The sequence below is a fragment of the Podarcis muralis genome, chromosome 2 (genome assembly GCF_964188315.1).
Source record: "Podarcis muralis chromosome 2, rPodMur119.hap1.1, whole genome shotgun sequence".
NCBI lineage: Eukaryota > Metazoa > Chordata > Lepidosauria > Squamata > Lacertidae > Podarcis > Podarcis muralis.
The window spans coordinates 125,766,590-125,783,969 of NC_135656.1; the positions used below are offsets into that span (position 1 = coordinate 125,766,590).

Genomic DNA, 17,380 nt, shown 5'->3' on the forward strand with positions numbered 1-17,380 from the left:
TGCCAGCTTGGTTCTATGACAAAGGAACATGTAAAATGTCAAACATTAAGAACTTCCCTGAAGGCCTTCAGAGGTCTTCCAAAAGTTACTTTCTCTCTTTGACATCTGATGATGATGATGATAATTATTATTAATAAATTATTATGGGGGCGTGTGTTCCACAGGGAGGGCGCCACTACCAAGAAGGCCCTCTGCCTGGTTCCCTGTAATTATGAGGGAACTCCCAGAAGACCCTCGGAAGTGGACCTCAGTGTCCGGGCTAAATGATGGGGGGATTTTCTTCTCCTTATGTTAGATGGATGTTGAAACAAGGTGTGATTGACTAGGTCATGTCTGGATCACAGATTTCTACCCAAGAGCCACAATTGCTTTGCATTCACATACACTATGTGAAATATCACTAGTAAACAGAATAATTTAAACAAGGAAACCAACAACAGTATTAAAATTGCAGGGAGACAGAAAGAAACTGGATTAAAAATGACCCAACCACAAGATGAAAAGTCTCCGTACTGAATGAGGGAAGGGGGAGGCATTGGGGGGGGGGGCTTTTGAAGTCTCCCTGCTGGCAAGGGAATCACAGAGCAAGGGCGCCTCTGTCTGTCTGGAATCCCTTACGGCCTCATCTCCAGCAGGAAGGGGGGATTTCCAGACTGGGACCCTTCACTCTTAGGGGGAGGTGCTGGGGCCTGGGCAGCTGGATGGACATCAGCCTGCAGAAATGTTCCCCCCTTCCTTTCACAGGACTGTTGTGGTGTTGCATGTGTGTGACAAGGCAACACTCAAGAACAGTTCCCACCAACCAACATTACATCATTCCTCCACTGCCCACAAGAGGGCGATCTTTCCTCTACACATGGTAGAATCCTAGAATTGCAGAGTTGGAAGGGACCACGGGGGTCATCTAGTCCAGCCCCCTGGAATTAAGGTATTTTGCCCAAAGTGGGGCTCAAACTCCTAACCCATAGATTCAGAGTCTCATGCTCTACCGACTGAGCTCTAAAAGGGAGTTTCAGTTCAAGCAGAGCCCAGAATAATTAGGGTTGCCACATTGCAAAAAGTAAAAACCAGGACACCCCCAAAACTGTAGAGCTATTTTTTAGACAAGGCCCCAAATAAACGCCAAAAAAGCCCATGAGTTTTCAACTGACTTGTCTTAAATTCAGGACAATATGCCATCTTTTGGAAATTTCGCCTTTGAAATCTTTTGCAAGTCTTTCTTTTGAATGGGGGCGGGGGGGTTCAATCTGGCCAGTCCCCACGCAAAAGAATAAATGGAAACGTATCCAAAAGGGCAGCATTTGGAAACCACCCTGGTTGCAAACCACTCCGGCTCCTTTGGCCTCCTGCTAGCAGAAGTGCCTGAACTGCTGGCTCCGCACATGGGAGCAGAGTAGGACTTACTTCCGAGTAAGCAGGCATCGGATGGAAGATTGTGTATCAATAAGGCTTTTGGCCGTGAACTTGTACCTACAGCTAAAACGAGAAAAGAGAGGAGGTTCTTTATGCAGGTCCCAAACTAGTCCCCAAGCAGCTATTTAAGGATAGTGAGGGAAGAATTATTAGTTTGGAAGTGACATTGGCAGGAAGGAAGAACAGTCCTGGAGGAAGAATTATACACAGCAAATGGGAAGAAATCAGACTTTGACATACTGTATGGGATTCAGGCAGTGGTGAGGGGGGTTTATACAGCCTTCTTACTAAAGAAGCAGAGAGAAGCTCCAAAAGCAAGATATATGAGCAGAAATCAGGGCGAATGAGAAGAAATCCACTAATAAATCAGGGAGCCCGGGGAATCTGCCTCCTTGGCGCCTGAAACTGAGGCGAGGCTCAGATTTCGAAGGGCGGGAAGTTGGGAAAAGGCGGGAAAAGTCGTTGCCCTCGGAGTCGCTGAGGGAAAGAAGCAGTGGGGGGAGGGGCGCCTCCTCTCTTGTCCCTCAGAGACACAAGGGGGACCCTCTTGTGAGGGGAGCAGAAAGGGGTCTCTCTCTCCCCCCCCCTCACAACCCCATTGCATTCCTCTCATGGCGGAAGGGGAGCCCACCCTCTCCCTGTCGGGCCAAGGGGGTCTCTGGGCGCAGGAGAGGAAAGGAAGCGCCCCTTCTCTCTCAGGCAGCCCCATGTCTGGGTCCATCTCTGGGCTTCACAGAGGACCTTGCGAGGCAAATCTGGGCGGGGGAGGGGAGGGACACCCCCCCCCGGCTTCCCTGGGTCCGCCCCTCCCCCACTCTCCTGACCCACAGGGGGAGGAGCAGCCCTTCCCTACTTCTCATTCATCCTCTTCCCTCCCCTGCTGTGGGGAGGAGGAAGGAGGGGGGCCAGGTCCCCATGGAGCCCCCAGAGGCAGCGCCGTCCCGTCCTCTTCCCATCCCAACACAGGGAGGGGCTGCTCTGCATTTGTAGCTCTAGGGGCAAGCGAATCCCAAAAGGAACCGGAAGTGTCGCTGCGAAATGCGCCGGAAGTTTCTAGATCGGAAAAGGAGGAGGGGCGTCGCTGAAGAGCCGCCCCCCGTCGCCCCGCCCCCCTTTCTATTGCAGACAAGGAAAGCGGACTAATCTGGAGCCAGGGAGGCGGAGGACCAAGAGGTAAAGAGGGAGGGAGAGGAGGGGGGAATAGGGAAGGGGGGGATAAGGGGAGACCCCCCCGTAAGGAAAGCGCCCTCCCTGGGGCCCGTCGACAGGGGCCCCGATCCAGGCCCCGACCCAGGTGGGAAGGGGGGACCCAACACCTGCAGGGATCTACACCTGGCAAGATCTCCTGGGCAGCAGCACCGCCAGACTCCCCTTTCTCTTTCCTGGGGGCCGAGAGATGCTCAGCTGCCCTGCCCCCCCCGGACGCCCTCAGTGGGGGTGGGGCTGAGGCCCCCCATTCTCCCGGCTTCCCCCGGCAGGAATCCCTGGGGTTGTGGGGCGCCTGGCTGGGTCCCTTTTGGCTGGGGAAACGGAGAGAGGGAGTCCATGGAAGGGTTAAAGGAAGGGGAGGAGCCTCGACAGAGACGCCTCCCCTTCCAGCACCCCTGACCCCCACCCCCATCACCCAACCTCCCTGCTGAGGGTGTTGGCTGTCCCAGATCATCTGTATTCGCTAGGACTTATCTCCATACTTTGGATTGTCCTGAATACCACCAATTATATCCTAGCGCAAACCCAAAAGTCCTGCTAGGATGCATCTTGGCTTCCCTGCTGATGAAACTGAGTGTGTGATGATTGAGAATATTTTCATTTATCCGTTTCAGACACCTAAGTAGTAGCAGCTGCCAGGACATTGTCCTGTTCGCCTCTGTATAGTTCCATCCTTATTTCAGACATTGTGGTAGATTGCAATCAGGGTGAATTTGATATAAATCAAATTGATTTCAATCACAATTTACAATAAATCAGTAGTCAGTATGATTCTATTTAAATCAAAAATTTCTGATTTGGTTACACTATTAGAAATACATAGACAGATAATTATGAAATCATTCTGAGGTTTAATAAGTTTACTGTCTATATTTGGACAACAGTTCTGCTGTAATTTATTGGAAGGAGAAAAATAATCATTTCCTTAATAACAACTTAAGCAATCTATTTAACTAAAACAATAATATTATAGCATGTTGGTAAACATTTTTTTAAATAAAAAGCAACCAAGCAGACTGAGTTTTAGCGCACATGAAAAACTCAGAACTTGTGCATTTCACCTCCTCCACTACCAGCCACCCCTTTGGATTGGCTTCTGCATCCAGGTGCCTATTCTGTAGAGTTAAGTGTTAGTGCGGTTGTGGGAACCCAGTGGGATTGGGAAGAGGTTGCCAGCCCTGAAGAGCCTTCAGCACTTGCCTCAAGTCTGACTTGCACAATTATTACACAAAGACCCCAAGATGTGTGGAGTATTCTGCTCACAAGGTTGCACTTTCATTTTTACTGCTTCACACTTAGCTACTTGTGCAGATCTCTTCCACTGCAAACCATCTGTTCATTGAACCTCTTGGAACTTAGAATTTAAGGAGTTGATTCTGTGTATATACCGTATTTTTCGCACCATAGGATGCACCGGACAATAGGACGCACCTTGTTTTAGAGGGGGGAGAACAAGGAAAAAAAATTCTTCTGCTCTCTGCCCAGCACCCCTTCAGCGAAGCAGGGGCGCTGGGCAGAGAGTGTGAGAATTTTCCCCCTTTTGTTTTCCCGCTCTAAAACAAGGTGCCGTTTAAGGTGCGTTCAGGCGGCTACCTTGGAAGCCTGGAGAGCGAGAGGGGTCGGTGCGCACCGACCCCTCTCGCTCTCCAGGCTTCAAGTTCCTTTCGACCTGCTCTTTGGGGCTGGCGGGGGAAGCCCACCACCAGCCCCAAAGAGCAGGTCAGGGAGCAGCGGCCATAGGCGCGCGTCACCTCTCCAGCCGGGAGAGGGTTGCGGGGGGCTGCTTTAGCCCCGTGCGTGCTCTGCCGGCTGGAGAGGTGACGCGCGCCTATGGAGGCTCCTGCCATAGGCGCGCGTCACCTCTCCAGCCGGGAGAGCGCGCGCGGGGCTAAAGCAGCCCCCTGCAACCCTCTCCCAACGGGAGAGGTGACGCGCGCTTATGGCAGGAGCATCCATAGGCGCGCGTCACCTCTCCAGCCGAGTTTGCAGGGCTGGCACCTCTCCCGAGTTTGCAGGGCTGGCAACGGGGGGGAGCAGGCTTCTCCCCCCCCCCCGCCAGCCTTCTAGCCAAGTCGGGGGGCAGCAGGAAGGGCGCGCGCGCTGCGCCTCTCCTGCTGTCTCCCAAGTTTGCGGGGCTGGCGACGGGGAGGAGCAGGCTTCTCCCCCCCCCGCCAGCCTTCTAGCCAAGTTGGGGGGCAGCGGGAAGGGCGCGCTGCGCCTCTCCCGCTGTCTCCCGAGTTTGCGGGGCTGGCGATGGGGAGGAGCAGGCTTCCCCCCCCCCGCCAGCCTTCTAGCCAAGTCGGGGGGCAGCGGGAAGGGCGCGCTGCGCCTCTCCCGCTGTCCCCCGAGTTTGCGGGGCTGGCGACGGGGAGGAGCAGGCTTCTCCCCCCGCCAGCCTTCTAACCAAGTCGGGGGACAGCGGGATGGCGGCGTTCCGCCTCCCCGCTGTCCCCCGAGCTTGTGGGGCTGGTGGTGGGGCTCTCCAGCTTCAGCGAAAGCCTGCATTCGCACCATAGGACGCACACACATTTCCCCTTCATTTTTGGAGGGGAAAAGTACGTCCTATGGTGCGAAAAATACGGTAAATCTGCAAAGGAACAATGGGATTAAGGTTTTCCCTCAACTCTGTATGTTTATTTTATAGCATTTTTCCTGTGAAGAAAAGGCATGTTATCTCTGCAGACACAAATTCACACTTTTGAGAATGGCAAAAACAAGCATCTGTGACAATATCTTCTCATTAGAAAAACTTCCCCAAATAATCTTACAGAATTCCCCCACCTCCCGCAGAAGCCGCACACCCTTTAAAAAGCACGCCGCTCTTGGGGGCTTTTCCCTGAGGAGGGAGAAGGGACTAACTGGCTGCGTCAGTCCCTTCTCCCACCTCGTAAAAAAGCTCGCAGGAGCCGCACGCTCCTTAAAGGGTGCACAGCTCCTGTGGGCTTTTGCAGGAGGTGGGGAATACTCCCAGAGCTTGTCAGGGCTGGCGGGGGAAGCCCGGGATGAAGGCTTGCTGCTGCCCTGCGGAGGCTTCGCAGGCTACCTCAGAAGCCAGAACAGCTAGAGAGAGCGCTGCGCAGCGCTCCCTCTAGCTGTTTTAGCTTCTGCCTTAGTGGCGCAATGCCTCCGCAGGGCACCAGGGAGCTCTGCTCAGCGCTCCCTTTAAATAATATTTTTCTTCTTGAATTCCCCCTCTAGAAACTAGGTGCCCCTTATGATCAGGTGTGCCTTATGCAGCGAAAAATACGGTAGGTAGGAGAAAATAACAGAGGCCAACCAGAGTATATGGAGAAGCAAAGCGGCTAGTAAGCCTGATCTTTATTGCAACAGGGTTTCCCCCCCCTCACCACAACCAGGAGGGAGGTGTGCAAGGCCTTATATAGTCTTTTGAAATTGCCCACCCAAGACCACCCCCCCCCCAAATATCATACAGAAGGAGACTGTCTACAGCAGGAATAGATCACAGGAGGCGGTCTACAGCAGAAAACCTGTCCCCAAGGATACCTGTTAATGGTCACTAACTGCATTACCTGGGCAGCCTGGCCATTCTTTTGTGATGGTAAATACTTTAGTTCCTGAATCCAGCTCACAGGCCCACCCTGTTCATCCCTCCTTAAGGCAGTATTTGTAAGCACAAGGACAATGGGAAGGCTTCCATTTGCCTCCTTTACTGCAGAGGAATATTTGAGGACATTTCTGAGCACAATTCAAAGTGTCGGTGCTGACCTTTTAAGCCCTAAATGGCCTCGGTCCTGTATACCTGAAGGAGCGTCTCCACCTCCATCGTTCAACTTGGACACTGAAATCCAGCGCCGAGGGCCTTCTGGCGGTTCCCTCATTGCAAGAAGTGAGGTTACAGAGGACCAGACAGAGGGCCTTCTGGGTAGTGGCACTTGCCCTGTGGAATGCCCTCCCATCAGATGTCAAGGAATTTAGCAGCTATCCTATTTTTAAAAGACATCTGAAGGCAGCCTTGTTTAGGGAAGTTGTTAATATTTAATGCTGTATTGTTTTTAACACTCAATTGGGAGCCACCCAGAGTGGCTGGGGAAACTCAGCCAGATGGGCAGGGTAGAAATAATACATATTATTATTATTATTATTATTATTATTACTCTGTGGTGCTCAATGTTTAGGTATAGTAAATATTAGGATTTAATTAGAACTTGTGTGTTATAGCGGGGATATGTTATAAGATGGTCTCAGTGTATTTTAGAAAGGGAGTTATGTAAAGGGTTTTTTGTGTTTGATTCGTGTTTCTGTGTAAATACTGTATGTCAGACTGAGAATGTCATCAGGAAGGTCTAGGAAAGGGTCACCTGCTTCTGAGCATCAGAAATGAGCACGGAAAGAGTTAATATCATAAACCTACCGGAATCGGGCCCCACCCTTTGTAACAAACAGCTGTAGGTCTTTTGGGATTTAATATCAGCTCATGAAAAGTTGGGCACATGACCCAGAAAGCTGCCTGGCTCCCTCCGTCTGAAGGCGGAGATATGCACCACACGCCATAGTCGAATTCGGCTGGACTTGCCATGGGAACGCAGAAGGGGCAAGCAAGGAAGGGGGAGACGGCCAAAGAAACCTGCTCTCCCACAAGTGCCCCCCCCCTGCCAATTCCGTAACATTAGCAAAGCCCAAGTTCAAACACCAGCCCCTATTTGAAAGAGGCCCCCGTAATTTCGACACTGGACTGCCCTTTAGGGTTGCCGTAAGTTACTCTTCCAAGTCCCAAAAGCGTGCAGCAACTCCGGTCTATTTTGCAGGGCTGTTGTAACGGGGACACCCTACGCCACCGCCCAGGGCAGCCCAAAGTGACGTATAACCAATCGTTGTTGTTGTTGTTGTGTTCCACGGTGAGACTCCAAGGTCTTCTGTGTCATGTTTCCTGTGCAGTGGATGCTTGGGTTGCGAACGTGATCGGTGCGGGAGGCACATTCACAACCCGCAGCGCCGCGTCTGCGCATTTGTGGGTTGCAATTTGGTGCATCTGCACATGTGCAAAGAGTGAATTAGTGGTTCTGCACACGCGCGAAACCTGGAAGTAACCTGTTCTAGTACTTCCGCGTTTGGCGCGGTGCATAAAATCGAAAACACACAACTCGAAGCATCTGTAACCCGAGGTATGACTGTATTTTGGAAGGCAGCGGGAAAGCTGTTCTCAGGGCCTGCTCCACCGTGAGGGAAACTGAGGCAGCCCCCTCAGGCAGCAGATGCAGGGAGGGGACGGAGCTGAGTCCCATTTGGCCAGCCCTGATTTAACCCTCTATCTCAGGCATAGGCAACCTAAGGCCCATGGGCCGGAAGTTTGGAAAAACTTTAAAAAGTATAAGAACGCACATTAGGTAGTCAAAAAATAGTAATTGAAACAAAATGCTTATAAAAATAAGATAATTACTTAACATTTAGCTTCTATTACACATTATATCCACATAAGTCAATAGAAAAAGTACAAAGAGATGATGTTCAAGATGTGCCCTTTGGGAAATTTGGTTTTGGCAACCGCGAAACAACATCCTTGAAATCAACACTTGCAATGCGGAAGCAAACGTACAAGATCCTGGTTTTTTCCTGAGATATGACACTTGTTTAGAGATTATTGTATGCTAAGCGGGGCACTATTATACGTATCAGTGCGTCCCATGTCTTAGTGTATCAAAGTGCCCCAACGGACATTTTCAATGTCAACTAGCAATTGTTAATAAAACCACTGAACTTATTTGAAAATCACGTGTAATCCTGATTACTAAGTGGAATAACTTACCTTGGTATTTTTTAACTTGGTATTTTTAAATCTTAACTTAAATGATGTAAAAAAGTGTTGGAACACTTTTACATTTCACATAATTTTTTAGTTGGTTCTCTCGTCAAATGCCTACGGCTAAACTGGCGGGCAGCACAGTCACAACTGTTCTACTCACACATGTATAGACACATTTTGGTGATGTCGCAACACGAATACCATTTCTCGATATTGAAATATTGTTGGTGTGTCAATGTGCCCCGCCTCCCCCATTCCGCATTTTCAGAGGAGGGGGAAGAAGGGGAAAGTGTGTCCCCCCAGATAAGACTCCCATCCTCCCTGGCCATGGGCCATCCTTACTTGGGCAGGTGGTACTTTGAGTCCAACCACATCTGGAGGGCCAGAGATGCCTCCTCTCAGCATAGAAGGTTCCTCTAGGGCTCAGTGTTACATGGGAGTTGGTGGAACTGGATCTTAAGGATTTTTGACAAATTTCCTAGGGATTATGATTGGTATCCAGACCCTAACATGCTAAATTCAAGGTGTCCACACTGAGCAGTTTATCAACTCTGCTGGCCGCTGGGGAAGACCTTCTGAAGGAAATTGTTTCCCCCAAATTGCTTCCTTCCTTCCTCCGCTGCTGCTGCCCACACTAAAGGAATGTCTGGATGAAATCCCAGGGATGTCTGGCTCCTGTTACAAAGAGATCCAGTTGATATTCTAGAATAAATTGTGGCTAAGATTCTGAGTCACAATCGTGACTGAGAAATACAGCCAGGGAATATGAAACTGATTTGAAGATTGGTTTCTTCTTTACGCATTATTATTATTATTATTATTATTATTATTATTATTATTATTATAATAATATTACATTCAGCTGGACACATCACTGGTTTCATCTTCTTTCTTTTCTTTCCCACAATCAGTGTTATTCACCTTTAATACTCACCTATTTCAGTGTCACACATATTTTTATCTTGTGATCTTCAAATGAAGAGAGGTATAACAATTTAATAAATAATTCCCAGTTGGAGCAGAGCTAGAATGTCCAGAAGTCCTTGGCCACCCACGGCAAAGGAGGAAGAACAGTGAGAGAGGCCTGGACAGGGAATCTCCACTAAGATAAGCCAGTGTCAGGAGGCGGGTGCGAGACATGGCAGCATATAATTATTATAAATCATAATTGGGGTGGGTGTCTCAATCTGGCCTTCCCAGCAGTCAGGCTCCAGCTGCTTTCCTTCTGCATCTCCAGCTCTCTCCATTCAAGAATGCAAGGCTGAGAGATGGAGGTCCCACCCCAAGAACATTCTCCAACTAAGCACTCCTTCAACCGACCACAAGCACCAAGCCTTGTCACTAGACTTACCGTATTTTTCGCTCTATAACACGCACCTGACCGTAACATGCACGTAGTTTTTAGAGGAGGAAAACAAGAAAAAAATATTCTAAATGAAACAGCGGATGTATGATTTTTGTGGTTCATGCTGTGGCCACAGACATGTGATCTGACGGTGAATTTGGGGTAGCCTAGTGCAAAAACCCTGATGATCCATGTGGATCCGTGCTTTGTAACCACGTTTTAAGTGGGGAGGAAGGAAAAGCACTCAAGGGACAAGGAGCACGCGTGGGCTGTGTGGAGAAGGAGCTTTTCGGGGAGCTGAGCAGGGAGGAAAAGAGCACTGTTGCTTTAAAGGTATACTTAAGGTATTTGCCCTGTCCCTGGGTTTTTTGCCATTTAACAGTTTGCAGCCTGTTCCTTCTGCTCCTTGTTTTGAGGCAGAATAGATTTGAGCAAGTGAGGAGGACTTGGATTGCAGGGGATTCGCCATTAGCTGTGTAAAAGTGCTCCTCCTTGCAGCCTTCTACTTTGTTTGTGCACGTGGCTACTGGTATCAGTGATAAGCAGCCACCAGCAGCAATAGAATGGAGCACAAAAAAGCGATAGTGGCACTAGGACCCAGACATTGCTCAAATCTATCCTGCCTGAAAACAGCTGAGATGCGGGGATTTGCCTAGTTTTCCCCTCTCCCTCATCCTGTGCCCTCCCTAGCCTTTTTTTTTTACTTCCTGGTTTTCACTGCGCTCGTGGCTGAGAGCTCCAGGTTGGGTTTTTTTTGCTGCTGGTTGCTTAAATTTTATCCTTGCCCTCCTGTTCCTCTGCAGCCTCATTGCTCCATTTAGAGAGCGCGTGGACCTTTGCTAGCTGAGGCTGCAGCAGCTGTTGCTGGCTACTTTAAAAGTGCCTGCTGGCTTTGAGCCACCTGCCTCCTCCCAGCTCGCTATGGCTCCCGTCTGTCCCTCCTCCCGTGTAAGCGGCTGTTGCCCGCTTTGCTGCCATGGCTCTCCTTCCCTCCTCCACGGCTCCTCCGAGCCGTAGGTCGCTTTAAAGCAAGCAAAGCGAGAGTCTCGTAGAGCGTGTAAGCGGCTCTCGCTTTGCTTACTTTCAGAGAGCCCCTCCTCCTGGCTGTAAAGCAAGCAAAGCGAGAGCCGTGCAAAGCCCTGCAAGCGGCTCCCGCTTTGCTTGACTGACTCCGATCCACTGCATTCGCTCCGTAACACGCACAGGCATTTTCCCTTACTTTCTAGGAGCAAAAAAGTGCGTGTTTTGGAGCGAAAATTACGGTATATATGGGTCTCCCAAAATGGTCAGTATGGACGTCCTGAGGCCAAAGGGACTGTGCAGGTGATGAATAAAGATCTAGAGGTCGAAGGGGACAAAATGTGGCCCAAGGGGTGTAGGATTATAGTGCAGAGGATGAAGAACTTCATGATGAACTTAGGACCCTGATGAATAGTGGCCAGGTTCATGGAACATAGAGCAGCTCCCTTTCCTGTGAGAAACCACTTTTTATAAAACGTAAACCCCACAGTTCAACCGTATTCTAAGATAATGCTGCTTCATTAACAATAATTAAGGGCTATAAAAGGCTGATGATGCATGACCATTATTTTACATTATTTCATTTGCCTAAAAATTCGGAACATATGGAAGACAGGAGAGATTGTACAAGACGTTAAAATAAGAGCAGGTGCTAATTGATGTGTGTAATATTCCTTTGTTCTCTTCCTAGAAAACAAATAGGATTTTCTCCCTACCCCTCCCCATCGAAAGAAGACAAGGGAGAAGGCAATCAGAATTCTAGTGGGCCATGTGAAATGGGAATAACGAAGAAACCATTTAAATACATGGAGTGTGAAAACAGAGAACATAAACAATTTCAAAGTATGGAGTGTGGAAGGAGCCTCACTGACAGTGGAAACCTTAGAAAACACCAACGGACTCATACAGGGGAGAAACCATTTAATTGCATGGAGTGTGGAAAGAGCTTCAGTCAGAGTGGACACTTTAGAATTCATCAACGGATTCACACAGGGGAGAAACCATTTAAATGTATGGAGTGTGGAAAGAGCTTCAGTCAGAGTGGAGATCTTAGAATTCATCAACGGATTCACACAGGGGAGAAACCATTTAAATGCATGGAGTGTGGAAAGAGCTTCACTACTAGCGGAAGCCTTAGAATTCATCAACGGAGGCACACAGGAGAGAAACCATTTAAATGCATGGAGTGTGGAAAGAGCTTCACTGAGAGTGGATGCCTGAATGCACATCATCAAACACACACAGGGGAGAAACCATTTCAATGCATGGAATGTGGAAAGAGCTTCACTGAGAGTGGAAAACTTAGAATTCATCAACGGACGCACACAGGAGAGAAACCATTTAAATGTATGGAGTGTGGAAAGAGCTTCAGTCAGAGTGGAAGCCTGAATGCACATCATCAAACACACACTGAGGAGAAATCATTTAAATGCATGGAATGTGGAAAGAGCTTCACTACTAGCGAAAACCTTAGAATTCATCAACGGACTCACACAGGAGAGAAACCATTTAAATGCATGGAGTGTGGAAAGCGCTACAGTCGGAGGGCATGCCTGAATGCACATCATCAAATTCACACTGGGGAGAAATCATTTAAATGCATGGAATGTGGAAAGAGCTTCACTACTAGCGATAGCCTTAGAATTCATCAACGGAGTCACACTGGGGAGAAACCATTTAAATGCATGGAGTGTGGAAAGAGCTTCAGTCAGAGTGGATACCTTAGAATTCATCAACGGACTCACACAGGGGAGAAACCATTTAAATGCATGGAGTGTGGAAAGAGCTTCAGTCAGAGTGGAAAACTTAGAATTCATCAACGGAGGCACACAGGAGAGAAACCATTTAAATGCATGGAGTGTGGAAAGAGCTTCACTGAGAGTGGATGTCTGAATGCGCATCATCAAACACACACAGGAGAAACCATTTAAATGCATGGAATGTGGAAATAGCTTCACTGAGAGTGGAAAACTTAGAATTCATCAACGGAGGCACACAGGAGAGAAGCCATTTAAATGCATGGAGTGTGGAAGGAGCTTCAGTCAGAGTGGACCCCTTAGAAGACACCAACAAACTCACTCGGGGACAAGGAAATAAATGTATGGAGTGTGGAAAGAGCTTCAATAGAAGTGGAAACCTTAGCAAACACCAGCAAACTCAAAAAGGGAAAAGCACTTATATGGAGTGTTGATAGCGCTTCAGTCCTGATGTTCTTACAAAACATCAATGGACTCACAAGGAGAAGCTTTAAGAGTTGAAACCCAACAATCTACCAACAAACTGAAAAGGCAGAAATGGTTTGAATGGAAGGAGTGTGCAGGAAGTGCTTCTATTACTTTATATGTATATAATTTTACATGCACAGACCATCAGCTGTGGGGAGGACTGCAGGGCCTGCTCCCTTCCAAGGCCTTTTCCAAAACTGTAATAGGCAAACTATCCCCAACCCCATCCCCACTAATTCCCCTTGCGTACCACCCATTATTCCATCATGCAGCACAAAACCTCCAGATAAAAACCTGGCAAACCAAAGGCTTAATAAACTTTGCCTAATAAACTTTGTCAACACAAGAAATACAAGACAAACTAGAAGACACCCAAATGCCCTGGTTAACACAACACCAATTACATGCCCTCTTAAACAATCCAGTAGTAAAATCAGCAGCAACTAGGCCCCTGACAACCTTTAAAACCTCCTCCTAACAACAAAGGGAAACGGTAAAGGGATGGTATCTGCAATATACAAAATACGACTCCAAAATCCTACAAACTCCCTAGACACAATCAAAAAACAATGGGAGGATGACATAGGCTATGAGTTTAACCCCACTCAATGGACCAGAATGTGCTCTAAATCCCAATTTAAATCCATATCAACGAAAAGAAAGGAACTCACTGAAGCTCACCTACATGTGGTACCTAACACCAAGAAAACTAGCGCTAATACGCCCAGGAACCTCACCAAAATGCTGGAGAGGGTGTACCTCCACAGGCACATACCTCCACATGTGGTGGGAGTGCCCAAAATCCAACTATTCTGGACAATAGCTATACAAGAAATAAGTAAAATAACCCAACAAGTATTAGAAACCACCCCAGAACTGGCCTTAGTAAACATCTTCCAAGACAATAATGGCCACTTACACCACAAATAACTCATAACAGCATACAAATCAATATGGCTAACCTGATTCAAAAACACCCACCCACCCCACTCACACACAAAAACAAAGTTCACCACAGCTAATCACAAACCGGCAACCGCACCCTAGGCCAACCCCAATTTCTCTCACCACCAAAGGAACACAAGTGAGTAGCAAAGAGAACCCACACAAACGACGCTGACACAAAACCCCACACATTAAGCAAATTAGAAACATTGCTTCCCGAGCCCACCCCCCACCCCCCACTCACCATCCCCCCTCCACCTCTTCCTCCCCCCTTTTCTTCCTAACGTAACCCTAATGTCTCAACAGATGAAACTGACCAATGGAAAATGTAACTTGAAAAAAAAAGACATTGCACATACCTTTGTAAACCAAGAAAACTTTAATAATAATAGTAATAGTAAAAACAGCTCCTACCGTCAGAAAAATGTCCTGTGTGTCTAGTCAAAATCTCCTTCCCTGCAACTTGAAGCCACTGGTTTGAGTCCTGCCCTCGAGGGCAGGAGGAAACAAGCTTGCTCTCCCATCTTCCATGTGACAGCCCTTCCGATACTTGAAGATGGCTATCATATCTCCTCTCAGTCTCCTCTTTTCCAGGCTAAACATACCCAGCTCCTTCAACCATTCCTCATCAGGCTTAGTTTTCACAACCTTGATCATCTTGGTTGCCCTCCTTTGCCCACCTTCCAGCTTGTCAACGTCCTCCTTAAATTGTGGTGCCCAGAACTGGACACAGTATTCCAGGTGTGGTCTGACCGAGGCAGAAGAGAGTGGGACTATGACTTCCCTTTACCTAGATGTTGTATTTCTCTTGAAAAATAAAAGTAAGTATCTTGAGAGAGCTAGCATGATGTAGTGGTTAAGAGCGGTGGACTCATAATCTGGTGAACCGGGTTCGCTTCCCCGCTCCTCCACATGCAGCTGCTGGGTGACCTTGGGCCAGTCACACTTCTCTCTGAAGTCTCTCAGCCCCACTCACCTCACAGAGTGTTTGTTGTGGGGGAGGAAGGGAAAGGAGAATGTTAGCCGCTTTGAGACTCCTTCGGGTACTGATAAAGCGGGATATCAAATCCAAACTCTTCTTCCTGGTTATGCCACTAAACAGCCCTTTTATTCCTGATGCCTCCAGAGATAATGTTTTATCTGAACACTTCACATAGCCAAGAATGAGGAGGTGTTGCGACACAATTAATTTATAAAATATAAACAATATATGAGAGTTTGAATATTAACGTGTATGTATAAGCTGCTGTGGCGTTTGCCCGTTCTTTTGGAAATGTCTGTAGAGGGGGAGAGAAAGGGTTAATAGGCAGACCAATAGAAAAGCTGGAGGCGGAGCCTACCTGTTTATAAAAGGGCTTAGCCCCAGGTTGCTTTTAGTGGGTTGGTTGGTTGGTTGGTTAAGGCAGTTGGGAAAGCGGTTGGCAGGCAGTTGGAAACAGAGAGTTAGTGCAGTTGGTTCTTGTGTGAAGGGAGGTAGAAGAGATAGAAACAGAATAAAATAAGACTGAGAAGGTAAAGAGTAACAGCGTTTTCAACGCCTCTCCTTGTATGCCCCACAGAGGAACCTACGGTCTGCAAATAAAAACATCCTGAAGGTCCCAGGCCTCAGAGAGGTTAGGCTGGCCTCAACTAGAGCCAGGGCTTTCTTGGCTGCGGCTCAAATCAGGTGGAACGCTCTGTCACAAGAAACTAGGGCCCTGTGGGACCTGACATCTTTCCGCAGGGCCTGCAAGACAGAGGTGTTCCGCCAGGCCTTTGGTCAGGGCCCAGCCTGACTCCCTCCTCTGGCAACCTGCACAGAAATTTGCTTAAAGGTTGCCATTAATTTGATTTTAATTAATTTTTATAATGAAATGTTTTAGAATGTTGGATTATTTGATTGTTATTAGCCGCCCTGAGCCCGGCTTCGGCTGGGGAGGGCAGGATATAAATATTATTATTATTATTATTATTATTATTATTATTATTTTATTATATTTGCACTTGCAATAAATTACAATCTTCATTGTTAACTACTTCTTCTTCTTCTTCTTCTTCTTCTTCTTCTTCTTCTTCTTCTTCTTCTTCATACAGCCTGGAATAGCATTTGCCTTTTTTGTTGTTGCACCACAGGGTTGACGCTTGTGGTCCTCCAAGACCTCTAGATCCTTTTCATATGTAGTACTGGCAAGCCTGTTGTTCCTTATCTTATATTTGGGCAGCTAGTTGTTCCTGTCTGTGTGGAGAACCTTACACACCTGACCTTTTTGAGATTGATTTATTGTATTCATAGAACAGCTTTTTCTCCAAGGATCTCAAGGTGGTGTTACATGCCCCCCCCCCCAATTTAATCCTGACAATAGCCCTGTGAGGTATGTTAGGCTGTGAAGCATTGCCTGCAATAACAGGTATGTCTTAAGTTGGCGGTTGGAGGATGGATGGCGACTAACAGATTGAGGTTGAATCCTGACAAGACAGAAGTACTGTTTTTGGGGGACAGGAGGTGGGCAGGTGTGGAGGATTCCCTGGTCCTGAATGGGGTAACTGTACCCCTGAAGGACAAGGTGTGCAGCCTGGGAGTCATTCTGGACTCCCAGCTGTCCATGGAGGCACAGGTCAATTCTGTATCCAGGGCAACTGTCTACTGGCTCCATCTGGTACACAGGCTGAGACCCTCCCTGCCTGTGTACTGTCTCACCAGAGTGGTGCATGCTCTGGTTATCTCCTGCTTGGACTACTGCCATGCGCTCTATGTGGGGCTACCTTTGAAGGTGACCCGGAAACTACAACTAATCCAGAATGCAGCAGGTAGACTGTTGACTGGGTTGCGGCCGCTGAGACCACATAACACCGGTCTTGAAAGACCTACATTGGCTCCCAGTACGTTTCCAAGCACAATTCAAAGTGTTGGTGCTGACCTTTAAAGCCCTAAACGGCAGCAGCCCAGTATACCTGAAGGAGCGTCTCCACCCCCATTGTTCTGCCCGGACACTGAGGTCCAGCTCTGAGGGCCTTCTGGCGGTTCCCTCCCTGCGAGATGCCAAGTTACAGGGAACCAGGCAGAGGGCCTTCTCGGTAGTGGCACCTGCCCTGTGGAACACCCTCCCACCAGATGTCAAAGAGAAGAACAACTACCAGACTTTTAGAAGACATCTGAAGGCAGCCCTGTTTAGGGAAGCTTTTCATGTTTGATGTATTACAGTATTTTAATATTTTTTTGGAAGCCGCCCAGTCATTATTATTATTATTATTATTATTATTATTATTATTAAGTCCCATTGGGAAGGACTTCCCCTGTGTGAGTCTGCTGAGTGTTCCAGTAACACAACAACGTGTTCAGCTGAATTTGGGGGAACCAACTGATGCATCCATTGTGTTGCGCTATTTCAATTTCTTTTGTTTGATTTGCTCATGGCAAACAGCTGAAAGTCTGTAAATCATCTTAATAAACCTGATTTGCAATGGGGGTTGAATAATTTGAAT

At 47.9% G+C, this 17,380-nt stretch overlaps 1 protein-coding gene across 3 annotated transcripts in view; it reads left to right on the forward strand.

Moving 5' to 3' along the window:
- LOC144326666 (uncharacterized) overlaps window positions 1-17,379 on the forward strand; it is a 48,554-nt gene extending 31,175 nt beyond the window's left edge. The window contains exons 1-3 of one of the 3 annotated variants that reach the window (XR_013391647.1): window positions 634-2,586; window positions 11,440-14,739; window positions 15,992-17,379. Coding sequence is in view for 2 of the 3 variants with exons in the window: in XM_077923363.1 (XP_077779489.1) it covers window positions 11,525-12,679 (1,155 nt within the window). In the remaining variant the exon portion in view is untranslated. Of the gene's footprint in view, window positions 1-633; window positions 2,587-11,439 lie in introns of those variants that run through there. The other 2 variants (XM_077923362.1, XM_077923363.1) reach the window with 2 other exon arrangements.
- The last annotated feature ends 1 nt before the right edge of the window (window position 17,380 follows it).